Source organism: Athene cunicularia, assembly GCF_003259725.1.
Source record: "Athene cunicularia isolate RWA chromosome 6 unlocalized genomic scaffold, athCun1 chr6_part2, whole genome shotgun sequence".
In the NCBI taxonomy this organism is placed as follows: Eukaryota; Metazoa; Chordata; class Aves; order Strigiformes; family Strigidae; genus Athene; species Athene cunicularia.
Window position 1 is genome coordinate 1,542,090 of NW_020799106.1, and position 26,942 is coordinate 1,569,031.

Below are 26,942 nucleotides of genomic sequence, written 5' to 3' on the forward strand. Positions count from 1 at the left end.
GCCCGGTAGGTCACGGTTAGGTAAAAACTGACTAAAGTGAGAAACTAAACAGTTGGTATACATAAATAATGTAAGTCAGGGAGCAGAAATTAAAGAAATAGTAGAGCTAAGAACATTTCCAATTCCATTTACACAAAACTAAGATATGACAGACTATATCTTAGGTCTCAATTATTTAAAGTAGTTTATGTTACTGGAAGTGTGGTTTTCCTTGAAATTTTAAAACATGTTAAAATATACATCTTTTAGGAATATTCATGTAGCAAAAAAACAAAGATGAAAGAGTAATATGCACCAATGGAATTCACTCTTACCATCTCCAAAATTACTATAACGTGACAGCAGAATAAATCCCACGCCTTTTCTTCCCAGCTGACTGAGAGCTTTTAACGTACAACTGTCACTCCTACTGTAGTGCAAGTGCGGTGAATGCATCCCTCCTTGAAACTCACGGCAGCCCTACAGCTAAAACTCACTGCAGAAAAGAAAGTAGATAAATCTGATAGGAATGAATTGACCTAATGCCTTACAGAGCAGGTCAGTCATCGAACGTGTGGGTTTACTGAAATATTGCTCATTGTCCACCACGTTTTACTGACACCTGCTATGATCTGGTAGCTCAATCACATGAGTAAATGACATTTTCTAACTCTCCGTTTCACGTCATGCTGCAGAAACACTATAAAAATAACCTTCATTCAAGCACTGTAACTATAGCGAGGAGTTGTTTTGGTTTTACTACAAGTGGTGAAAAACCATTTCTAGTTTCAGCCCTAGATTTGCTCTCTGAAAACATGAGCTGTATTGTAGACTTAAAGATACACTTTGGGGGGCAGTTTTATTTTGCAAATTCTTTGCCAACATGAACAACGTACTTAAAAATAAGAAAACACAAAATACATAAAAGCATATCAAATAGGTTACAGCTTTTCCATACTACATTCTCAAGTTCAGAATGTGTATGCAGCGTTTCCAGAGCCACGCAGGGGTGAGTTTGGGAAAGGAGGAAGCAAGGAAGCGTTACCTTTGGAAGGAGGAGGAGAAAGACTCTTGCACTACTGAGGTGGTTGCTGGTGGTGTCATCAGGCTGGCTGTACTCTGAGCAGCAGTAGCAGGCTGATGTGCTGAAGCGTGTGGTGCAGGAGCAGAGGCAGAACTGGTAGACACTGGAGCATGCTCGACAGGGGTACTAATTAGAGTTAAATTAAATAAAACAAGAAGCATCTTAAGAAGGTACGTATTTAAATGTAGAGCATAAAATCTACTATGTTTGAACCTGAGTTGCAAACATAGTAGCAGGCTGTTACTGAGGGAAAAGCACAATTATGCGAATTAAAAAAGACATTCGTTATGCCTTTTCATACGGGCAGGTAATGCAGTTCTGGTCCTGTGGGACTGAAATTTATCCCAGGTGTTACACAGCACTTAAGTCCTGCTCCCGCTGAAGCCAGTGGTAGGAACCCTGGCAGGCAGGACTTAAATGGCTCCAAAGAGCCTGTCACAAACTCTTTGAGCTTGGATAAATTTCACTCAATATTTGCTCCTGGAGCTGAAGTTTATGTTAGGAGTAAACTTTGTAATTAGATAAAGAAAAACAATTTAAAGGATATTAGAGTCCTCTATCAGCAGCTTTCCTGCAAGTTCTGATAGTCTAGAAATCCTGGCAGCACAGTTTGTGTTGGGCTTCATCAGTTTTGTGCAGTACAGGTAGTGGGAAGGTGTTCAAAAGGAGTCCATTCTTTTCTGACCCAAGTTCACCTTACTTACACTGGCCAACCCATCAAAAAATAAGATGTTTTTTTACACACAGAACAGTATCCAGAATGCAAGGGGAAAATGTAGCATAACGTTTTACTACACCAGTTTTACAACCACTTGGGTGATGAGCACAAGTTATCCTTGTGGCCCTCTTGTGCCATCATGGCAGAGATAACATGGAGCAGAGAAGTGTTTAATTCATTTTCTCTTTTAGCTGATTGCAAAATAAATTAATTGAAATTAATAATAACAGAAATCTAACCTCCTGTCTTGTGTTCATTTTAGTAACCTACTGAACTATTGGTGTCTTTCATCACCTGCTAGCAGAGCACCCAGTATTTCAGCCTTGCAGCCTCACTCAGACTTGGCAAGTGTTCCTCATCTCTTACAGACAGACATATGGGCAAAGTTATTGATCAGCTTTGCAAGATAATTTAGTCAAAGCCATCCACTGCTGCGACATGAACCAATCTTTTGGGAGGTTCAGTTTATTGTCTTCTACCAGCTCTTACATCGAATGAAAAAAAAATAAGAAAAATCATTAAGTGGACTTACAAGATTTGAGTTCTTTGATGACTGTTTCAATTAATATCAACAAAAGGAAAATACGTACATTCGTTATTCACTTGTCAATAAACATAAGAAAAATCATTGGGTTATTTAAAATGAAATGAGACAGGGGGAGAAGAAACAAGAAAAGACAAAAGTGGAATTTTGTGTTCAGGCAGATTTTCCCGTGGATTTTATTAATTCTTCTCCACAGAAAAAAATAAGCCACTGAAAAATAATTAATTGCAAATTGATTTTTCAGATTATTATTCTATTTTGGGGCACAAACTTTAGTGATCATATAAGCATATGTCCCCCAGGCACAAAGGACATTTTTCTTGATGCCATATTATCGTTGATTTGTTTTCTTTAGTAGTTAACCTTTTTTTTTTTTAAATCAGGGCATTAGTGTACATGACATGGGTGTCTTGTCCACGAGCAGCGGTGTAAGAATATAATGGATATATTTTTACTTCTTTTGACCTAACTCCTAAGTGTATTGCCACATCTCTGCGTTCTTACAGGTGGAATTCAGCGATGCTCTTGTGCCATGTTCAGAGAACGCCCTAAATATTCTTTCCAGAGCACAGTATCAAAGAACAAAAGGAAGCTTACAGTACCGTGCCTTTTTCAGAAAAACCTTACCCCTCAAACATTCATTCTCTCAGCTTTTTTTTTCCTATGCGAACCTGCCCTTGTGCAAATATTTTCTGTGTTTTTCAGCCATTCTATCTAATATATTTTTTTGCTTCTCTCAAAGCACTGATTCAACAAGTTATACTCCTCAGGTCCTAGAACGAGTGCTTGGCACCTCCGAACTGGTGATACCACCTGCTCTTCGAGGGACTGTCCCCTTTCCCCTGTCCTCCTCCTCCTCCTCCTCTTCTCTGGCTTCTGGTATGGTTTAGTAATCTAAATTGTGATGTCTTACTTCAGCTGAGTATTTTACCATTTGATTAGCTGAAATGGAAGCGTGATTGTTTCACCCGCCAATTTCAAAGCTGAATGCAACCCACGACAAACCCAGAAAATCAGTATTTTCTCCATTATGAGTTTCACCTGCAGTTATATGCATAAGAAATAACCTCCTGAAAATACTCATCCTGATCGCAATTCTTGCTTTCAAATCATTACACCAAAAGTCTTGCAAAAGCTTGTCCATCCCAATATGCATTTTAAATTCAGATCAGTTCTTCCACCTTGGTGCATTTGCATTATGATGTAAGTTCTTCCACTTCGTTAATACAGAACCAATCACACAGCCTGTGCAGCAGGGTACCGCTACACGATATCTCACAGCTATGGATCAGGGCTAGTCTGTTATCCGGTTTTAATACTCACAGGATTTTTTTCCCCTTGTGCAATAGTGGGTACTGGAATCGTCACATTAGGACTTGCATATCTTTGATTTGGCAAATAGAAAAGGACTGAAAGTATACTGCACATAAAAATGGAACTTAATGTATGTTCTAAAACCAAATACAAACTAGGATTTCACTTTTTTGTCTTTATAATTTCACTGATGTAAAAGGGAATTTGCTACAGATTTCAAAAGAATCAAGACTTCATACCTTGAATAGAAGAAAACGGTGAAGTTACTTAATTGTTGTAATATCTCCAAAATGTTAACCAATACAGACTCAGTCATAAAGATTTAAAAGAAAAAAAAATAAATGTGTGGGCACGGATCTGTATGGAGACAGATTTGAACTGGACAAACACATATAAATAAAATAAATGCAAATATACTGGAATACCTTATAAGATTTAAAAGAAATACACATTTTATCTTGCATGCTGTTTGTAATAGGTTTTTTTATATGATTAAAATGTTAGAGGCTTGATCACCTTCCTGCAGGGTTGAATATATTAATTAATGGAACAAGGAATTGGAGTAAATACAAAATGAAGTAGATATAACTGTAAAAATCAGGGTGATCTGGTTACATAAATTATATGCAGTTGGTAACTAATTCTCTACTCAGTTTTATAGAAAGAACTCAGACTAACTCGACTGGTTTTACTTTAACCACTATAAATTTTAAATAATTCTATTTAGATCTTCTAATAACATTTTTTTTCCTCAAGACTGCCTCCTTTCTAGATGTTCAAACTGATAGTATTTTATTTTAGCTCTTCAGGTGCAGAAGAATTTTAGGAACAAGTGTGAATACTGCTTTATAAAGTAGATCATCTATTATAACAGCTGCATTATTACATACGTTAGATTTTTAGTGGGTTGTTTTTTTTTTTTTAATACAGTCATTCTATACACTTTTAATCTTTACAGTATTTTGTGTTTTAAGGAAAATCAAAGGAAATGGATGTTCTCAAACATCTCCATATTTATGGTAACAAACATAAAATGTATAAAGGTGAGTCGGTTACGTGGATGAAAACAAACACACATATCTCTTCTCAGCTGATTTTCACTCATGAAAAGGAACACAGATCAGTAGAGGTTAAGAGGATAATAATGGTTAACAACCAGAATGAGAAAACACAGCAACAAACACACTCTAACATTTAAAAAATAAGGGCAGATTACACTTCCTTCCCTCAGTAAATCCTAAATTTTGAGACTTCCTAATCAGGTAACAATTGAGTGGGTTATTAGAGCAGTACTTATTCTCCTCTGTGTAATGCATGAAGCTCTTTTTGTTTCAAATCCTCCAACAGATCTCTTATAAAGAGATGAAAACATAGGGAACAAAAATAAATATGAGTAGGCAAAAGTTATCTCTTATTGTGGCATTTGTGGCAAAAATGCGTGGAGAGGGTTTTTAGAGAAAGACATAACGTGAAAAAGTTTTGCATTTGAATATGGGAACGTCTGTAGAAATACAGTGAACAATAGCTGCTGTTCCTCTGCAGAAGGGGCTTAATGACTGTTGTCTCCGTCCTGTAAGCGTGATCCTTAAAAGCTCAACTAAAACCTAAAACCCACAGGAACTACGAGTCGCTGGAATTCATCGAACTTGGACAGCTGCCTTTTGGGCAACGGGTGTTTCCATCTGACGGAGTTAGAGGTTGTTATTCCAAACCATTCCAAAGCTCCAAACCAGGTCAGTGATGCAGTTACACGTCACAGTGTACCTTCGATTACTGGATGTAGTAAGAGGGACTTTCTGGCCAGTAGTGATGAAACTGGCCTCCCTCTGACTTGGACCCGCTCCAAGCCTCACAGACCCCTTGGAGGCCACTGGCTTAGCACTGTCAGTGTTGGCATCTGTGCTGCAAGATTTAGGAGGATGCCAAATACTTGAGGTCACATACTGTGGCGCATGAGTAGCAGCTGTAGGCCTGGGTAGCAAAGATTACAAGGGGTTTGTAAGTGAGGTATTGATTATCACATCACCTATTTCCTAGGCAATAGCAGGTATTTGAGGGAGGGACAGAATCCCAGCCGCAGAAGAAACTAGTGTTTTAACAGGAAAAGGTTTGTCCATGTTTTTTTAATTTTCAGAGATACAAGTGCTTACTGCCTACCATATCAAATAGGACACTGATACCTGGCCCTTTAAGACAGCAGTTATGGTTCATATGGAGTAAAGCCTTCAGGAAAAACAAAACAAAACCCAAAAAGTGCCAAAGCTCATAACTGAAAAGTCAAGTCTAGGTTTAATAATGAAAGCTTTATTTTTCTGTCTTTCCTTTTTCCTGGAAGAAGATTTCTATCTGTAAATATCCAGTGTCCTCTCTTTGTATCCCCAAATTCTTTATACCATAGGAGATCATCATGATAGTGCAGATGAAATCATGACAAATCTTATTAGTTTATTACCACTTAAGACTAGGAAGGGCTTTAAGAATTAAAAAAAAAAAAGTACCGCATGTTAAGTCTGGAAACCATATTGCTAGGAATATCAAAATAAGACATAGAGCACAGCTGTGATGGTAATGGAGGTGGAGAAAAGCTATGGTGTGACAAACCATGCATGATTAAGGCAATATAGTATGACACTACCACCAGTCATACATCAGAAATTGTTCCTGGTAAAATAAAATAAAATCATTTCAAAAATATTTCAGCAGAGCAGCTGCACAGTCCTTGTAGATGACTTTACACACATGAAACTGCTAGTGAAATGCTAACACCTGTTACTTGTTTTTTTCAATTTAATTTATATACTGTTGTTATACAGAAATCAAGAGGTTTATTTCATTCTTTTGACATAATTAATTTAAGAAAAAAAAAATCAATTTTCTCTACTGCTCCAAGTGCCAGTTGCCCTTGGTCATCAGTAATGATAATGCCCGCACTTGGGATTTTAACTATGCAACCTTTGTTCAAATGGGAGCAGTCTTATAAAAAACAAAAATAAAAAGTGGTTGTGCGTTGTTTAGGCAGGAATCAACAAGACGGAGGAAAGCAGTGAGACAGAATTCTTTTCATGGCAAACCAACAAGAAGCATTTCTTTGCTCCATTAAACAACTGGTCATATTCACTCAAGAAGTATCTGTGCTTTAGTATATGAACTACCGACAGAACACAAAACATTTCTGTATGAACCGCAACATGTGCTGAGATTCTCTGGAGAAAACAACTTCTGAAATGTAAGAGCTGGCTTACAGAGATACCATGTTTTGAACCTCGTAGCTCATGGAGGATCAGTCAAGATATGCAAGAATCTGACATATAAATGTTCTTAAAATACCATCAAGACAATCTTATTTAGATTTTAAAACCATATTGAACAATTTAGACAAAGTTTAAACTGGAAATTTTCTCAAAACTCCATCACAAACCGACAACGCTCCATTTCGAGAGTGTTTGATAAAAGCATCTTACTTTCCAGATTTATGTTTTGAGACCCACGATCCCCGCCCGCCCCATCTCACAGAGCTGTTTGAAGTCTACGTTAGAAAGAAATGTCTAACAAATCCATTTAGCTGAAACCTCTACATCCATCATCTGCTCAGTGTACAGTTTTCAGGTGTTTGAGGTAAGAACAGTATGGGGAGCGTGGAGGTAAGGTCTGCACAGGAGGTAAGCCAAACACACAGAGCAAACATTACCTGTTTTCTGATGCTGCAGCAACATTTTCCTTGTCTCTGTGAAAGGAGGGGATACAGCATGAATAAAGTAAATGCAATGGCCAGTGGTGGCAAAAAAACCCCAAACAACAGGGAGAAAGAAGATGGGTTGAGGAGCAATGTTTGGTTGCAAAAAGCATCCTAGAGTGGTTGCTCATAAATATAGTTGTGAGAAACCTCTTCAGCTCTCCGAGTGAGACCCACCAAATGTGCAGGTTTGCTCTATGTGCTTCTCAGCTGCAAACAACTTCGTTTCAATATTAAAGTAAAATGAAAGAAAATTAACAGTTACAAACTAGAGGTTTTACGTATATAATTTCAGTAGTTTTGACTTAAGTTCCCTCTTAAAAGAAAATTTCAAGACTGTTCCAGAGGAGCATATTCTGATGCCACCTCCAAGTGGTAAAAATAATCAGACTTGGGCAGTCCTCAAGGATCCAGAGTATTTTGAAGTGATAAGCAGCCAAATGGTTAACAAAGACTCATACAAGATGTCTGGCACCACTTAAAAATTCTCTGTCCTCCCCAAGTAACTACTAGTTTTCTCAATCTAAACTGGATTAGGAACAGGTGAAATCTTTCCTTTATTGGGGTGAGGAGTGAGTCAGCCTCAACTTCAGTGACAGAACTAGGCTGTTATTCTGTCAACACACGTACATGCTTACAGAAGTCACTGGGCAGTGCAAGTGCAAACACCTGCGTATGTGGAACAAGACATAGGTGTTTTCCTACAGGACAGAATCCTTTCGCCTTAGATTCCCAAGTTTGTAGTCCCAATATTTAGCAGCTCCGTGAGTGGTTGTGTCCTTTCCTGTTTAAGGAATTGTGCTGGAATTTCAACACATTTAAAGGTGAAATATGCCAAATTAGCACATTTTTCTTAACTGGGATCTAAAATTACAAAACACAAAGCAAATGTCCTCATTTTCCCAACTGAACCTTCCTTCTAGAAATGTTTTTCAAAAAAAAGGAATACATGTATTTATTTAGGTGGATTTGTTGGGCACCAATCATTCTCACAGTTGGAAGGCTAGTCTTAATGTTTTCCATATTATTAGTGGTATTTCATATATTTCTCTCAGTGTTTATGTATATATGTACAGTCATATACTCTTTCCCTACTTTAGCTCCAATAAAGTTTTAAAAACCAGTCCAGTTTACACATCAGCAAAGGTTTAGGCATAGGTGTTCCCTACCAATTTTTAAAACCTCTAAGTAAAACATAACCCCTGAAATAGATGAACCGAAGACAGATTTTCAAACCCAGAAGGAGATCTTAAATGACCCTGACACGTGGCTGTATGACTAAGAATGTTGTTATGGTCGGAATGGAAGAACCCATCTCAAAAGTAACTCCCCAGTAAGATCAATTGGTTCACCACTCTAAAGCAATGAGAAACCAAACACTATCTTTATGGTCACCAGGCTGTGAGTTCATGGGGATGTCAGGTGTAGGAAAGCCAGGATGAAACAAGGTAGAGGAGATGGATTAGAAACTGCCCCTGTGGGGAGAAGTGTTAGTATAGAGAGCCACAATCATGCGAGAATGGTAAAACACACAGTCAAGCCTGAAAATAATAAAGCATTGTTTATTTCCAGTGTTACCAAATACTCTATGAGAAATTGTAGTAAAGACCAAAAGGCAGGCAGGTGGGGTCAGGCAGAAGCAGTGTTAGGCCTCTGTTGTTACTATTAATCTGATCCAAACTGTTTTGCTCCACTAGCTCTGGCTGTGCTAAAGAACGCAGAAAAATCTCACTTGACTTTGAGGTCAGGATTTCATGAAAGCTTTTTCCATGAGTGTACAAGTATAGGGCAACATTCAGTGACAATGGCAGGGGAGTTGTGAAGGTTAAAGAGAGAGAGAGAAGTATAGTAAACATACTTCCACAGAATACAGCAAAGGAACAGGCAAAGAGTGAAGGGAAAGATGAGCTCAAAGGCACACAGTACTTCTTCATAGTTTTGCTTTCAGAAACGATTTCTCTTCCCAGTCCACAGAAACAACTCCTGTTTGGCTAACAGTGAGGAAGGCTCGGGATCAGATGTGTCTCTTAGTGGCAATATCTGCATTTTGAGGAGCAGACTGTTGGATTTTCAGCCCTTACAATCAAATATTTTTTGCTAACTAAACGCAGAATTAATTTTCTTTCTGAGTCAAACACATCCCTGAGGCAGGCTCAGTGAAGCTGATACCTTCACAACATGAAAGAATTTGGCTCAAAATATTATGAGCAGTTTGCATCTCTGTGGCTACACAGGCTACAACTGACAGTAGTGAACAGCAGGCTTGAGCTACCGGGGAGGGTTTAATATTAATGGGTTTTGTCTGCCGGCCTTTTAGCCCTCAGCTGAAATGGCTTTTGATAGAAGGACCTTAACGACTGTTCTGAGACAACAGTGTAGCTCCCACAGATTTTATTAAATATTGGACATGCGTCTCAGAATTAATGCAATGTACTGTCTTCCTAATGACACAGTATATTATACAGTGGGAGCGATGAAATGTTTCTTCTTCAGTAAAATGTGCTACATGATATGGCCATAAGGACAGAGTGAATGAAATGATAGAAATAGTCTTTCTCTCCCACACAGTAGCAAGAATTACAATGATCTGAGTAAAATTCATTTGCAAGCCAAGTTTGTGTGTGCTACTGGATCCTAAAATGAGCCTGAAGAAACTTCAGAGAGTTTCTAGTAAATGAGTCTCTTGAATCTGAACTGCACATACTGGACGTGGAATACTTTCCCAGTCTATTTTATTTTTGGAAACCAAATGTCAAAGATTCCCAAACAAACATGTACATTTAACGGGCGACCTGAGATGTGGAGCTTGTGCACCTTCCATCTACCTTCTCCTTAGAGAATAACAGATCTAGACTCCCTCTCGAACAGCTACTCTCTGTTCCATTAAAATAGAGACAGAATCGTTTAATTTGTAACGAAGATCTGATGACGTAAGGAACATCAGGCATCCCAAGAGACCTCCTGGTCCTTCAACTCTTCTCTGTCTTTCAGTACTAAAGCAGTAAGTGAATGCTAGAATCGATTTGTTTCCCTGTATTCTCATGGAACAAGACTATTTTTCTCATTTTACAAATGAGGAACTAAAACCTAATAGAATTGCTCATGCTCAAAAAGAAGGTTCACAGCGGGGCAAAGCACTGAAGCTCTCCTGAATTCCAACTGAGTATTTAAAATGTCATCTCACCCTCTTTAGTAAGAGATCATGGATTTTTAAATAAATATTATTATTCAGTTTATCAGTATTTTCCTGTATTGATCATCCAATAGTCTTTTACAGAACCTGACAGATATACACTGGCCTTTTTTCAAAGAGGGAATAGTTATTAAGACTTACAAATTATTAGGGTCTATATTTATTGAAATTTAAAATTCTGTTTTTCTAGTAGTACAGCAGAACTTGCCCTTATTAGACATTATAGCTTTCATCCTAACACATATTTACATAAATATATTTGCCTACAAATAAAATTTCCTTTTAAGAAGTAGAAGTCACAAAATAATTTTAAAAGAAAAACTTATAGGGTGTCTGGGAGTAAAGTTGTGTGAAAGCTATTTATAATTGCATTCCAAACTTTTTGTCTCAAAGGCCTGGGATACTGACACTGTTGGAAACTGGACGCTGAGCCAGATTAACTGCTCTTCTGATCCAATCAAGCTATTCCTACCTTTCTGTGTTTGCAACTGAGAATTTTCAATGGTCAGATGAATATAAAACTAAGATTGTCGTGTCCCCCCCCGTCCCCCCCCCAGTTGTATTTTTGTTACCTTAACAAAGACACACAAAGAAATCATAGGCAGTTAACTGGAGAGGACAGAAGACAACTATCATGCTGGTTTAGTTAAAACTTTAGCTTGTGATCTGAAAAAAGGGATAGAAGAGCTAGTCTCTCTTTTTCAGCCACTGTAGTTAAGAACGTGAGCAGCCCACGCCAAAACAACTGCAGTATATCCTACTCGTATGTCTGCTTTCCAAAACAGGGAAATACATCTCTCCCAGAAGGTAACTGGGTTTGTGCAGACAGTGCCACAGAACAGGAAAAGCATTGTCATAGACTCGGTGGAAGAACAAACCATCAGCAACTCATTCTCGACAAGTAGTATGGAACTCAGTCAAAGCAGCTCACTAAAATCAAAGCAAATACCTCCTACGGATGCATTTTAGTGGCATCTGCTGGTATGCTGTTATACTTAACAGTCAAATGATGAATGCAGCTGCAAATACAGCAGCATCGGGGTGGGTGAAAGTTAAGATTGCTCTTTCCCAAGGTTTACATAGTGATATTTGGCATGCAAGTGTATGTGCTCCGATTTATCTTACTGGCAAACACACCACTTCAATGAGAACAAAGACCACAAAATTCTGAGTATGTGGAGCAATTTGAGCTGGGATATAGTTCAGATAATTGTTGCCTCTCCTGGCCTTAAGGGTGCAATTGGATTGATCTGAATGGTTCCCTCTTACAGCCCCGCTGGTAACGTGCAGGGATCTGCCACCAGGCACCTGAACACAGCGTCGGGGCGTTCAGCTTGGGGCCAGTACAGACAGACCCGAGGCACAACACACGTCGGGACTGCACCCCGGGAAATGACGCCCCTTTCACCAAAGGGTTCCTTCTCATCATGACCTCGCTTTTACCCAGAGAAGCTGAGAGAAGAACAAGAGTCCACAGAGCTCAATTTCAGCTGGTAGTTCTTTAGAACTACTTCCTAGTTTGTGCACACTGATAAGAAAATTCATACTTTGTCTACACGGCATTATCCTACGTTTGAAGCTGACGTGTCTCTTCTGTTCAGCTCTTGAGCCAAGTAAGTGCGTGCTACGAACGAGAACAGCTCTCATTCTCTCAGAATGTGGATTACATTTTATTTTGTAAACTCGCTTAAGGATTCTCTTACCTTCCCTCTCTCTCATTTGTAATTGTGTAACATTCTGGGTCAACTACAACAAATGCTTATGTGGAAATGAACTATTAGGAAGTTATTAGTACTTAGGGTAATTTTGCTGACATTAATGCAATTTAGAAGCAGAATAAAAGGAAGCAGTGCCAGTGCTATGCTATCAGCCAGCTCTCCAGCTCACCCTAAGCGAAGCTCTGAGCCAATGTGATGATCCACAGACCACAGCTGAATACCTCTGGGTTACATGTGCTGGCTGCAAAGCCTGCTACATGCAAAAACTGCTTTTTCCTTGTTGGACTGAAGGCAACGCAAGGGAGCAGTCAGGGAGAAAGGGAGCATTGTCCATCCGTGTTTTGGTTAGCCACCTACATCAGCAGAGGATGCATACGAGAACCTCGAAGGGTGCGCAGCAGCAATTAAAGGGCTGTTAATTACTGCCCGTGCAAAAGTTAAGTGCGAGGCAGGGACATGCAGAAGACCGAGGTGGTAAAGATGAGATGTTAAATATAGGTCAGTGTACACACACCCACCTGCAGAGATGGATCTCGAGCTTTAACAAGCTCTGATAGCTTATGCATTACTTTAGGAACTGTTTGGAGAAAAGCTTCACAGTGTTTGCTAGTTTCATTTGCAGGCCTCACTCTTTCAATTTTGAGTGTGCACATTCGAGTGGATACACCATACCTTATGGTCACCATCTCTGATCAACTGGTTCTACAGAGAACTGCCTTAAAACCAAGGAATTTATAATCCCTAAATTAATTTTTCCCCGCAGAACTTCCAGAAGTATTTTGGGGAAGAAACATGCTATATTTGATCAATTTTCCCTTCTGATTTCAGTCACAATTCCATAGAGACAATTGAGTTATTTCACTATTCCTACCTTTTTGGTCACTCTTTAGGTGCTAGAAGTGGGGATCAGAATATATTAAACTGACATGACTATTATTCTTTATTGCAGTTACGTTCCTTAAATAAGAAAGCTACCTGTAGAAGTCTGCTTTATTTCATGGGCTGTTATGGAAAAATAAGGTGTATCTTTCAAAAGGATTTTGGTAATCTGGTTAGCGTATGGATGGGAAGGTTTTGGCAGTTGTACAGGTCAGCAACGCTCATCATGGGAAATTCTGGCAAATCAAAGAGGGGATCAAGGTGCCTTCGCTTGTCTTGGTGGTGTCAGAGGGCTTTGATAAGCAGCAGTAGAACAAAGAACGTTATTGTGCTTGAGAGCAACTTTTAGTCAATTCACTTTTGTTTATACTGCAGAAAGCTGTTGATTAAAGGCTGACTAAAGAGAGTCATCATCTGGTACTACCAGGTACCATACCAAAATGCTGGCTTTCTAACTGTGCAAACTAAAATTTGTGCAAGTATTCACGTATTTTCTGATACATGTAGTGACAGTCTCAGTCACTAAAACTTATGGCAGACACTGCTAAAGCCACAAAATCAGCTTAGTCCCTGTGGGAACCTGAGTGCACGAGTGAAAAATCGGTGTCACCTCTTCTGCCCCTGAAGGAGGCTGCAGACAGCTCTGATACACAAGAGTTGGACTTTTCAAAAGCGATGAAGTAGTCCCTAACATAGTTGTTCCTCACCACTGAAGATAAACTCCCTGCAGTTGTGCATAACGAGAGAGAAAACGTAACGCAGAGCAAGCGACCTCTGTGTTTATTACAGCGCAAAAACTTATTCTCCTTCCCATGCAGGCACACGTGGGAAGAGGGAGGCAAGGGAAGGAGCCACAGAACCTTTCTCCTTTTGTCATTTTTTTTCATGCATGAAGGGAAGAGAGGTCAAGTTCTCATGCCTGCTTTCCTAAGTCACCCTCCAGCCACATCCCGCCAGCGCACGCTGCATGCAGTCAGTACTCCTGCTGGAATCCGAGCACCAAGGGGTGAGGAGAACACCGCTGGAGTAAAAGGCAAGGCAGCAGCATTCAGGAAACAGGTTAGTTTAGATCAAACGGTCATACCACAGCAGAAAATGAGCATTTCCCTGTGTCATAACCAGACAAGCAGATTTACCTGGAAGGCCTTTTGATTTCCTACTGGCATCAGCTTTGCCGTATCTTCATTAAATGCTTATAACACTATGCTTTACTGGCAATACTGGGAAGGGCAGGGGGTTAATATCACTATCCACATTCTGCATTTTACTTTATTTTTGGCATGGAGGCTGTTTAGAAGCAGTATTGTCACAAACCATTGTCCTCCGCTCAGCAGAACAGTCACAGTTCAGAGTACAGTCAGCGTGGGACAGCATGGGACCTGCCTGCCATCAGCACTATTTTACAGAATTACATGAGTCACCAAGTCTTCAGCCAGGAACCTATTTTAAGCCTCACTGTTGATAACTGAGATTGCTTTTCCCAGGTAAAGTGGCAGGCTTCTGCAAAGGGTCAAGAAACACGGCAAGAGGGGATTAGTCAGTCAGAAGCAACGTCCAGGGAGACAAGCCTGGACACATCAGAACCAGGGTGTACCCAGGCCTGGCTTGACTTTTTGCTAGAACAAAGCCAGTGGCTTCTTAAAGCTGTTAATGACTTCATCTCAGGCTTAAGTCTATTACAGCCTCTAGCACTGAGATGTAGTAGAATGACACATCCAGCCTAATTCCTGCACCTTATAGAAAAAAGTCTGCCTCCTACTCAGGATGAAAAAACAAGGCCTCTTAACAGTTGTATAGAAAAAAGATCTGTAACATTCATTTTCTGGGCTTGAAGATCACCATGACAACATAAAGGCAGATTTTTGAGGAGTTAAGGAATTACTAGTCTAAATATAAACAAAACCTGAACAGAAAAACTCGACTGACAGTTTAATTAACAAAGCCCATCACTTGGGAGGTTTTTTGAGAGGGACTGCACCAAGCAGCAGACATGGGCTGTGGCTAAACCATCTTGCCTTGGGGATTAGTGACAGCACCTTCACAAAAGGTCTTTTAATCACTGCAAAAGTTACCAACTACCAAAGAATTTTTCTATTATTTTTTTTTTCTGTAGTTACATGAAGAATTGAAATTCTACAAGCTTGGAGAGTGTTTAGATGCTATTTTGTATCCTCCAGGAAAAAGGATCACAACTATATCTGATTACGTGGTTTATATACACTGAATTTTTACCATTAAATTCACTGAAGCAGAGCTAAGGAAAAGGGGTTTCTTAATTACATCTGCATTAATTTCATATCTGATCAAACTATGCTGTTCTGCTTATTAAAAAAAATAACTTTTCAGATGACATTAAGTGTAAACATTGAGATGCAATCTAGACATTTTCTCTTCCATTATTAGAACATGTACTAGGACTACTTGAAACAAACAGTATCTGTATTATGTTCATAAAACATTAGGGATACACAACTCCTGTTTAAGTGAAAACGCTGCATTATTACTTATTTAGAAAACCATTTAATTTGGTTGAAAATTAGAACCAAAAGATTTTTTTACTTAGGTACATTTGATGTTTATGAAAAAAAGTAAATTGCCTATTGATATTTTAAATTCTGTCAAAATTTACCATATGTGAATAAGATTCACCCACTCTGAACCAAAGTTTGATCTTAGCAACATTCAGGAAAAGTTAAGATGTTGCTCTTACTTCATGCAGTTATGTTGATTTTCCACAGGCACTAATAAGCTGGTATGGTCAGGATCCGCTTGTGTTCCCACAGGGAAAATATAAATGACTGCTTTGTACTAAGTGGCATGCTTACTGAATTGCTACGGTACTTGGCTAAGAAAAGTGAAATGCATTTTAAAAGGAACTAGTGCTCATATACTCTTAAATATTACCAAAAAAACTTTTTTTTTTTTTTTTTTTAAAGTATGATAGCTTTTTTTTTTTTTTCCTTTAAACACTCCAGTATTTGGTTGATTCATGGAAAATTCTCCATTAACAGTAGCTTTTCCTTTCTTCTATAACACAGAAAAACAATGGAAGCTCGAATGAACTTTGTTCTTGTGTGGACTGCTGGTACAAATTCCAGGGGCACAAAGTAATAATTACTGCCAGAGAATGCATGTTATTCAGATGGAAATGCTAAAGGGTATCATCAACAGGTTGCCATCTAACACCTATTAATTATGCTTTATTTTCATTCACACCTAATGAAGTATTTTTTCCACTTCTTTTGTTGTTCTTTCAACTGCTTTGTCAGGTTTATTCTAATTCAGATACCCGAAAAGTCAGTAAGAATTAGAAAATTTGGTCAAAAAGCTTTCTCCTATTGCGGAAAGAAAAGTTCTCCTTTCAAGATTCAGTTGAAGCAGTTATTGTTTTTAAAACATAACAAAGTACTGTGTAAAACAGGCACATAATTATTTTAGTTTTAAAACCTTTTATTTCAGATAAAGCATGCTGCTATATACAGAAAAAAAACGTGGGTCAAAGCAAGAGCAATACAGAATGGGCAACAGATACCTTAAAACTTACATATTCCTTAAAACTTACAAGATGCTTTTAAAAACTTCAGTGCACCGGTAGTACTATATATTCTTCTCACTCCTAAATCACCTCTAGCCAAATGGTTTTTCCTCACAGATCCTGAGCAACCACAGCTATCTCTAGCTTTCATATAACGACAGATTCGGGTTTCCAACAGAAAACTTAACAGCAACGGTTCGGCAAATGACTTCTACCAGTATAATATATCGGAGGAATCTAACTTCACATCGCTAATGCCTTATTTCAAACAGCATTGTTCAGCTATGCAGACTGCGTTGTACATTTAGCAAAGTCTAGGCCAGGCTCGGTCAGTTTTCATCTTCCTTTCTCCTACTTAATTATCTTTACAGCAGTAAAGCTCTGTAAAAGTCTAATTCCTCTTCTAAAGAAACGCTATCAGTAACTTCCCTCTCATTTTCTTCTAGAATTAAGGTCAAGAGAGTGCAATAGTGATGTTTTCCTGTCTGTGGAAGTTACATTTGATATAGGAAAGGACAAAAGCTAATCTACTTCATCACGAAGAACGTGAACCAGGTTGTAAAATGATTTGTACCCCTGGTGACAGGCTAACAACAGAGATCCACAAGAGAGACTGGCCCTAGCAGCAAGGCTCCCCTGCGTGTGTGACACTCCTAGGCTCTAAGGACAGCAGGTGATTTTTTACTGCAATTCTCTGTCTCGTGTATTTGCCTGCTAAACGTGGGCTTTTAGCTTTTAACGTTAAGGATTTGCGCTGACAGGCCGTGATGCCAGTTGCGCAATTTGGCAAAGCGTGGGCTGTTACGGGTCGTTTCAAACCTTTCCCTGTGGCATGAAGAAAGAGAGACAGAGAGAGAGAGACAGAGAGACACACACAGAGAAGAAAGAAAGGAGGGAGAAAGAAAGGGGTTAGGGACCATGGCTACCACTCCCCTGCCTTATAACTAGGGCAGTGGCAATTTATTTGGATTTTTCCTCAGCTTTCAAATCAGCAGAAAGAAGGCTGGCTGAGCCTTCATGGACCTCGGGTGAAAAATTTTGCAGTTGCTCATTTCTGAGAAGTAACTCGATACAACCTTATATTTTTTGACTTGTGCTTGGTATTACAGGGCTGCTTTTGCTAGAAATGCAGTGTAATCCCGTTGTTTTCCTGCCAGAGATTCTGTTGGCTTCCCCCCCTCCCCCAGCTGAGCAGGCAGTGAAAGTTAACTCCGTACAAGAGCAAAATTCATGCAAATATTTTCCATTCTGTAATACCTAGGTCAGACTTTATATACCCTGCTGTCCTTCCCAAAAGGACCATCAGTCACAGGTTTCAGCAGTAGTTTCCTACGGCTCTTCCCAGGGTGAGTGAGTCTCAGTGTTGATATTTGCATAATTATTTCTGGCCATCGCAAAGCAGAATGACACGGGATTTTTCAAAGCCCAGTCCTGTGAAGCCCTGGACACCTCCTGCAAACACCCCTAGCTACCTCTGAGTGCAGAATGGGGCGCTCAAGCAAGTGGTCAGCAACATTCAGCACCTCTCAGGATTTAGTATTTTCTAGATGTTCATGTTTTGTAAATAAAAAGGGGAAAGAGGAGGATATGGGATGAGAGCACAGTCAAGAAATATATAAAACAGAACTGAAAATAAAATGTTCTTGTTATTTGCAAAACGCATTTGATTCACTGCAAACAAGGTAATTTTCCTCTCATTATTTACACCCAAAATGCAAGACAGTTGTGTTAATGCAGCAGAACTTGAGAATGAAACCAGCCAAACAGAAATGAACAGACTGGGCTGGTTTTACTTCTCAGCCTGAAGAAAGCACAAAACAATAAACAGAGTAAATACCAACAAATTCACTAATATTTCTACATCTTCTGTTCCTAATAACACAGTGTCACTCAAGTAACACTCCTAAAGGAGTCTTGATGTATGACTTCTCAAACTGTCTTTTATGCTTTTAAGTTATTAAAATATATAATGTATTCCTAGCTGAACCTTCAAGTGATGCCAGAGCACGGTACCTACGGGGGGTCTTACATGGACTTTAAGAATTCCTACTGCTCTGAAGATACACCCCTCCATGCAAGGAGAAGGGATGCAGAAACAGCTCTTTGGCTTGAAATTTCCATCTTCCTGGAAAACATTCCGTAACAATCATCACAAAAGCAGTGGCAAGTTTTCAGAGCAAGTTATAATCTGACGTGTGCCTTCAAAACAGCAGCAGCACGAGCAAAGGCCAGTCATGCAACGCGCTGATGAACATGAGCCAAAAGGAATGTTCTGCCACCTGAGGACTCTAAGGCCTTGGTGGTGCTGTTCAGAGCGTACGTCCTGAAGTTAGAAGCAGCAATCTAGAAGTGACTATTTTTGTGTAAAACAGTTCTGCCAAAAATAAGCTAAGTGTATTTTTTTTTTTTTCCATCCTCAAGTGTTTGGAAGAAACCTGACCACCATTTCATGCCCGTCTTGCTGGCTACACCGGAGAGCTGACACAGACCAGGGAAAGCACCAGGGAGAGACTGCTCACAGCACCACCAGAATTCCCCACACTCTGAAATCTCTGGCAGCTCAGCTTTTGGAACATGAGGATTTTTCCAGAATGCCAGTACAGCATGGAATTATTGCAACAATGATTCTGGAAAGCCTCGGGTTCCAGAGTTTTGTGGAAGCCCAGGAAGCCTTCCAGGCGATCCCAAAGTGTGAGCTCGGAGAAAGGGGTGGTGGTACTGGCTGTCTGGAGTAGACACTGCAGAGGAGTGCCTGCTTCACCATCGTATGGATTCTGTGCATCTTTCCATCCTCTGCAAAAGCCAAAAGCAGCAGGGCTTTGCCAAAAGATTAAACTGAAGGGGTCCAATAGGCCCAAAAGGGCAGCACACGGTGGGTGTGTGCACAACCAGGGCTGTTGCTGCCAAATCTGCAGTGGAGTATGTGCAACGTCTGAGGGAGGTGCCAAGCCACCAAGGTGGGGCAAACCCTGTCAGTGGTAGGTGGGAGAGTATGTTTCAGTCCTTGCACCAGAGCTCGTGTCACTTACACTGACCTGTGTAACTACCGAGTATGTACTCACTTCTGCCTCTGCTCCCAGTGAATGCCTTTAAACTTCTCTAGGTAATACACCTGTGCCTAAATACACTCCTGGGGAACACAGTGATACCTCAAAACTCCAGAAAACGTGCAGAGCACAGTCATGTACTTTAAGTTACACTGAACAGAATGTGCAATTTACACAATGATGTGTTACAGGATCATTATTTTCAACATAACTGATACCAGGGTACGTTTCCAATATCTAGTATTTTCCAAAGCCACAGACTACAGCTATAAAGATTATTTCTTTAAAACATTTGCTTCTCAGATATGTATGGGGGGCCGTTAAATTCAGCACAAAGCTTTAAACCCCATCATAATGAGGAATTGGGTGTGTGCTGTTACATCTAAGCAGATAATGCACTATACTTTTAGTAAGAATTAGGCTTGAACATTTGAGGGAAGAAATAAATCCCTGAGGGATGTAATGTCAAGCCTGATGTTCAGGCACCTAGCCGTGAACTTCGGTGACCTGTAATAACAAACATGAACTGGAAGTATACTTATATTTTCACAGGGAAGATAGACATCTTTCTCACTGGTTCAACATTTGTAACTTGTACTGTGATCAAAAGCTCGGAACTTTTATAGAAACCATATGGCAGTAAAAAAAAAAAAAATATTTAAAAAGAGAGACAGTGGATTGAGTATCAAACATCACAAACCCAGCCAGTGGCTCAGAGTAGCCAACGTTGTACAGGGATTTGAAGTATGCAGAGAGAAACTCAGGCTTGCATGCAGGATGCTCTGACTCAGTTTTTAAACTCAACATAAGAATCTAATATATCTATCTCCTGGCTATGCAGGACGACACAAGATGATAATAAATCTTCAAGTCCTTCTTACTGAACAGATCCACTTTTTCAGTGGTTTTGGTAGGCCATATGAAACAAATACATTTATCCCCTAGCAAAAGCAGTCCTGTGCTTCCATATTCTACAAATTCGGGTTGTTTTTATTCCAAGCAAAACATAAGCAAATGATTATAGATATGGATGGAAAAAACTCCTTTATCATTTCAGAAAAATCAAAATATACATCACAGGGTCATCCAAATAAATTGCTCACGAATTTCAGTACTATCACATTATCTATTTTCACCCCGTTACACAATCAAGTTGTTACTGAGGGCTTCATCTCAGGAACTCACTGCATTCACACACCCAGTAAAGTACACGGAAACTGCATGTGCAGAGCTCTCAGACTGGAACACACACTTCAGGAATTTTACACTGTCTTTCCTAAAAACATGCTCATTTATTATCCTTTTCATTCAAATACCTCTCACTGATAGCATTTTAATTTTAGTGATTTTTAAGTAAACGTATTAGAATATTTTAGGAGAAAAAGATAATAATAAACATTCACATTAATGCTGTTTTAAATCATTATTTGGTTATCGGTAAGGACAAAGCCATATTTTTCACAGGGAGTTGCCTACCTTGACCTCCTCAGGGCTTCTTCATCTGGATCTTGCACTGCAGGCAAAAAAATTGCTTCCGTTAATAAAGGAAGAAAGAAAAGAAGGAATTTGCTTTCTGATGAAATTAGAAGTTCATTAGAAAGGTAGAAGCCTGTCTAAAGGGACAGTCATGCTGACTTTGCAGCAGTGGATTTTGTAAGAACAGCATGAAGACGAGCAGCTCCCTAGAGAAGAATGTTACTAAGAGAATAGCTGTTACTTTCTCATTCATTTATTAGCAGTTTCGCAGCTGTAGGCAATGATCCTACACAGGGCCTGCTGGTTTGTAGGAAAGCACAAGAGGCAGCAGTAGATTCATGAGGAGGAAAGACTGAGTATTTTCCCCCTGGTGTGGGAAAGGTCCCTGAATTTCCTTCTCTCTAGCTCAGAAACAAGCTCTGAGGGTTGTACCAGGTGATAAATAAACATTTCCATAGGCAACAAGGAACATAAGTTCAAGCTCCCATGGCATTCACAGCAGGTCTAGGTTTAGGTAACAGGGCTGACAGGAATACAGGTTCAATACAAGTGCTGATCCATGATTTTTTTTTTTTTTGACCTCCAGAAGTCTCTGCTCTAAAAGACTGTTAAGAGAGACATAAATTGTTTATCTTTTTTTCTAATGAATTGTCAGCTTTGCATGTCTAGGCTGCTGGAAAATGAAAGATTAACGCTGCAGGAATTTGATCTGTAAGCAAGAACTATGGGGTCTTTTGCTGTACAGTCTGTGATACTTTTATGGTGAGACCTTGCAGATCAAATAATTCTCTTCGTAAAGCATAAGGTGAGATTGACCATTCTGGCTTCCTAGTTCAAGTCACCTCCAGGGTTCTCTGAGCTCAGCTCTCGCTGACAGTGACTACAGCCTGACGTGAGTCTTCCCTGAGTATCACTTGCTCATACTGAGGTAAGGAAGCCAGGAGGCTGAGATCGGGATGAGGGGGGTGTTTTGTTACTCGACTTACTGTACTCTGTTCCGGTCATCTGCGCGAGGATGCGGAAGGACTTAGACTGCAGATTGGCAGAACGGCGACTCCAGTCCTCGGTTTCATCTTCAGGCTTGTTCTGAGTTTTAAGCACAGCCTGATACACCGGAGAGGCACTGTCTACGTGAGGATCTTTAATAGGAAGGGTACTGCAATTCAGAAAGTGAAACGTTGTGAAACAGCACACGGCAGCTTTCATCCCAACCTCTCTCTGGTCTTACAGCTTCTCATCCAGAATAACAGCAATCCAAAACAAGGCTTTGAGAAATACCCCTTTTTTAAAAAAAAAAAACCAACAACACAGTTTCACATGAATTAAGCATGTTATGGCTCATTCTATCTTTGAAATGGTCTGTTATCATTCAAATCTGCATATTCAAAATAGTCTGAAAATGCTTAGAAATCCCTGTTCGTGATTCCTCAGCCAGTGTAGCCACAAGCTTACAGTGGTCAGGATAACGCGTGGTGATAAAGAGGAGGATGGCAGGCAAAAACCTTTATTTCTGAGCATTCTCGCCCCATATTATTTCTTACAAAAATGGCTTCATGTTGATAGAGTTTTATGTTATCTCATTAGGGTTTGGGGCCAGTGTATTTTAAAGTTGCAATTAGAAATCAAAAATACATTTCATTTTAAAAATAGTGTGATAGGCTATTATAGCTTTTTCTAGAGATGATTATTCTTTGTCAAACTCTTAATTAAAACTTCCAGCTGCCATAACTCTGGATTCATTGTCTACTAAACGTGTGAAATGTAAGAATTCTAGACTTGCACTCAAGACTTGCATACGTATTTTGTGTCTGAAATCTTTAACAGCAGAACGTCTCTGAGCCTCTTACGACATCTCTGTTCACCTTGCAAAGTGATATATTCAGGAAGCAACTTCCAATTTTGCACACCTAAAGTCAAAGATACAAAGCTCTGAGCACACGTGAAGTAACCTCTCTTTGATTTATGATGTAAGCTAGAAACAGACCTAGTAGCTTTTTTTTTTTTTTCCCCCCTGTGAAAATAACTTCTGCATAGCATACAGTTAAAATTAAATATTAGCAGAGCTGCAGAACTATACACTGAGGGGATGATGTGTGCTTGGAGTAACTTGGCTCCATGACTTCTCTAAATACAAGGTCTATTTTTGAAGCAAGTGATTTATTGCAACAGCTTTAACATGCTATTCCATATAGAGCTCTGCAAGCAGCATGCTCACCTTCATGAAGACTGAGAAATGGCTCTGTTAAAAGTTAAGGGCCATTTGGTCCAACTAAGTCACTGCTATAAAGTTCCAGGAGCAGTCACCTGCTATAAAACTTGCTTCCTTGGTTCAGGCTCAGAGTTAGTGCTCTCTAAGATACCATTGTGCAGAGAAAAATCTACAGAGAAATTGGGTTTGTGGTTTGAAAGCCTGAGAGGAATAATGAAAAAGCCAAGAAGCATGTCTGATATCCTACATACAGCAATAACATACACTGTAATAAAGACTGTTACCAGGCAGTGCCTTAAATATCAGCATTTTCCAGCTGACACCTTCTCCTCTTCAGCACTGCAGCATACGTGCTCCTTTAATGGATCTGCCCCCAGCAGTAGCACAGGGTGTGTTCTTCAGGTGAGATTCAGAAACATGGTATGTGCTTGTATGTACTATGGGCCCAAAAGCACCCCATCTCTTTAGGATTCTTATTTTTTTTTAACAGAGGAGTATTTATATTCCTTATAACCCCCAGTATATACAAACTTCTTACTTTATTGAGGACCCAGCAGGTTACAAAACCCAGTCAGTTTTCATTTATATGTTTCATCACAGTCACCTACGTGATGGAGCATAGCTTAGAAAAAAAAACCCCTGACTCTTCAGTTTAAGCTCTGCCACAAAAAAAATAAAGTTATATATAACAGTCTCTCAGGGTGGAAATTGCCCTACAGGAGGAAGCAGCATTTTCCAGCTCCTTTTCCAGCTCGTGTTTCCTAGACCTCTATCGTTACAGTATCTGAACACCAGCAGGTATGGAAGGCATAATGAGGACTTGGTTATGCTGGGAAGGGTTCGCCATCAGTGGCTTCCACTGGTGTCGCTCCCATGTGCACCAGTGGACCAAAGAGTGCCACGTCCTTCTTCAGACGGAAAATGGGAGAGTGAGCAGTGGTCTTCCTCTTCCAGCCCTTCCTACCCAGCACAAGGGCTTGCTGGGCTGGGAACTAAGCCTGGCACCGAGTTCTGCCTCCTGTTGACTTAAAGCAGAAATCTTTATACGGAGAAGAGACTCTGTAATGCCAAAAGCCAGAGAGCAATTCCCTCGTGACCGCGCTGCTGCCCCTTCTCGCTCCTGGCTGTGCTGAGTTGTCACTGTAAAGGGTCCGGCAGAAGTTCCCCGAAGGGGACCCCGTGTTCAGGTGCCAGAGGCACTCCAGGCCTGTGCCTTAGTACTGCCCGAGCACACGGCACCTCGCCCTGTCTGACTGTCAGGGCTGACACCCGGTTTTGGCCAACAGTTAACTTCATAGCCCCCAGATCTACTTTTTAATGCCACTGAAGCTTAAAAAACCTGCTGTATGTGACAGCAGATTTCACAGCTGCTATCACGATGGTTGTAGAGCGGATAATAAACCACTGGATAAACAGGACTGCTGATTTCAACCATGGGCTACTGTGGCAACAGCAGTGTGCAAGTCGTGGACAGTTCAAATTTGGTTCAATTAGTTTAAATCCTCTAGCTGAAATGCTTTGTTCTTATATTACGCCCAATATACAAAAAAAAAAAAAAAGCAGTTTAAAAAGTCTACGTATAGATATGCCACTAGTTCAAAGGTAGTTAAAAACTGCTAAAGGCTGGACTACACATTTCACAGTAGCAATGTGTGGCATTAATATGACATATTAATATCCTTATGGTGGATGATTAAGGCAGGAAATGGAGCTTGGTGAATTAACCTTCCCTAGCAGAATGAAACACGTTCGTATAAATTGAACTAAATTAATGCAGTAACTTGGAATGTTTCCAACTCTGTCTTTAATGCAACAGGCCTTTTTTTTTTTTTTTTTTAAATCATAATTATATTCCGAGTTACTAGGACATATGAGCCACTCGGCACGAAGTGTAAAATAGAGCGGATCGCTGATTATGAGCATTTTATAAACCTAAATGTGACAGTTGATTCTCTCAGACAGCCTAGAGATGCACATAACCATGTTAATACCTCCATTATACCTCTACTTAATTTAATTTTTTTCCATCTGGGTGTGTATGTGCAGAAATATCATGCATCTTTAAACATATTACTTTAAAATTATGTTACTGGAAAAAAAAAATTCTTCCCAAATGGGTTAGAACTTCTGAGAATTTTTTATATTATAGCCCAAAGTATTGTAGTAGGTTTCAATAAAAATTTGTTCCCCTTTTTCACATCATTGTCCAAGTCACACATTATTAACATTAAAATAAGCTTTAAAGACAGTCAAACCTCTTTGAATAAGTAGCAATGTGATTTTTCTTTTTCTTGGGAGTTCATTATAAACTCTGGTTTAACATGCAAACCACTCGCTGGAGTCATTATTCAGATTTAATTTAAGTAGATAAGTAAAATACTTATGAACACTGCAGAGTTCTACCCTTGATATAGACATACAATGAACTATTGTGTCTTTGGCTATTCGACTGTTTCCAACTATTTAAAAAAAGCTCTAAGAGGTAAAAAAAACAACCAACCAACCAACCAACCAAGAAAAAAACCAACAAAAAACCAACCCAGCATACAAACTCATGCAGACTGGTAAGTTATCCAGTCAAACTGACTTATTGTAGAGGATACACGAGAGACTTCAGCTTTCACAATCACATTATTGACTCTGCTGCTAGAACTGTTAGACCTTAATCCTGATAAAGTCGTTGGACTTACGTCTACTTACACGACCTGTGAATTTGGCTAAAGCTGCATAATGGAGGTTTGACAGAAACGTACTGACCACAGCATTTTACTGCAACCAACTCTTGGTTCTTGGTATAGCAAAAGCAATGGAAATAAAGCAACACAGAGTGAGAAAAGATAAAGTCGGGGTATTAAAATTTTTCTACCTTTAAGTTCCAGCATGAGGTCTGAATAACTGCAGTATAAATAATTTAAATGCTTTCCTTTGTGTTTGCCCTGGTGATCTAGTACACGTCAGTTATTCTCCAAGCGACACGAGCCTGATTCTGATCTCACTGACTTAAGTTAAAGCATCACTGATTTCAAGTGGTCAAACAGAAACTGAATTCTTATCTTAAGCCCGTCTATTCTTCATCACCGATAAAACAAGTAAGCAGTGTTTCTAGCTACTGTCTGCCAAAAAGAAGAGAAGCCCTTCAGATCTGCAGCTGGAGTATGCTTACCATCTCACATCCACCTTGTGGCTTCAGGGCTTATCTCTACCATAAAATGAAAAGCTCAAAGAAGATTAATTAAGTGCTGAGACCAAATTATAGGCAGAAGAATTGAGACAAAATCAGTACACAAGTTGGTCTGCTTTTATATAACAAACTTCTCATACAAATATTTCTGCATTAAGCATAATATTATCTCAGACTTGATCAACTAAGCAAACCAAGGAACACCCTCAGTTTCCAGTGCAAATTAAAGTTCAGAATATCACAAAGCAACACCTTAAGGAAATGAGTTATGGGTTTGACTGAGTATCAGTCAATGGGTAGGCCACTGTTGTATCAGGAAAAACCTTGCCCTT

At 39.6% G+C, this 26,942-nt stretch overlaps 1 protein-coding gene and 1 long non-coding RNA gene across 6 annotated transcripts in view; one reads left to right on the forward strand and one right to left on the reverse strand.

Moving 5' to 3' along the window:
• Positions 1-26,942, reverse strand: part of LDB3 (LIM domain binding 3) — a 117,921-nt gene that overhangs the window by 26,473 nt on the left and 64,506 nt on the right. For 2 of the 5 annotated variants that reach the window (XM_026851798.1, XM_026851797.1), the window contains 4 exons: positions 22,207-22,376; positions 21,221-21,257; positions 7,328-7,363; positions 1,025-1,189 (listed from right to left, as the gene is read on the reverse strand). In XM_026851798.1, the coding sequence (XP_026707599.1) occupies positions 1,025-1,189; positions 7,328-7,363; positions 21,221-21,257; positions 22,207-22,376 (408 nt within the window). Of the gene's footprint in view, positions 1-1,024; positions 1,190-7,327; positions 7,364-16,591; positions 17,523-21,220; positions 21,258-22,206; positions 22,377-26,942 lie in introns of those variants that run through there. The other 3 variants (XM_026851799.1, XM_026851801.1, XM_026851800.1) reach the window with 3 other exon arrangements.
• On the forward strand, positions 4,833-17,254 carry LOC113481844. The gene is made up of 4 exons (XR_003398735.1): positions 4,833-5,372; positions 11,837-12,178; positions 14,058-14,221; positions 17,144-17,254. It is a non-coding gene; the product is annotated as an uncharacterized LOC113481844 (long non-coding RNA).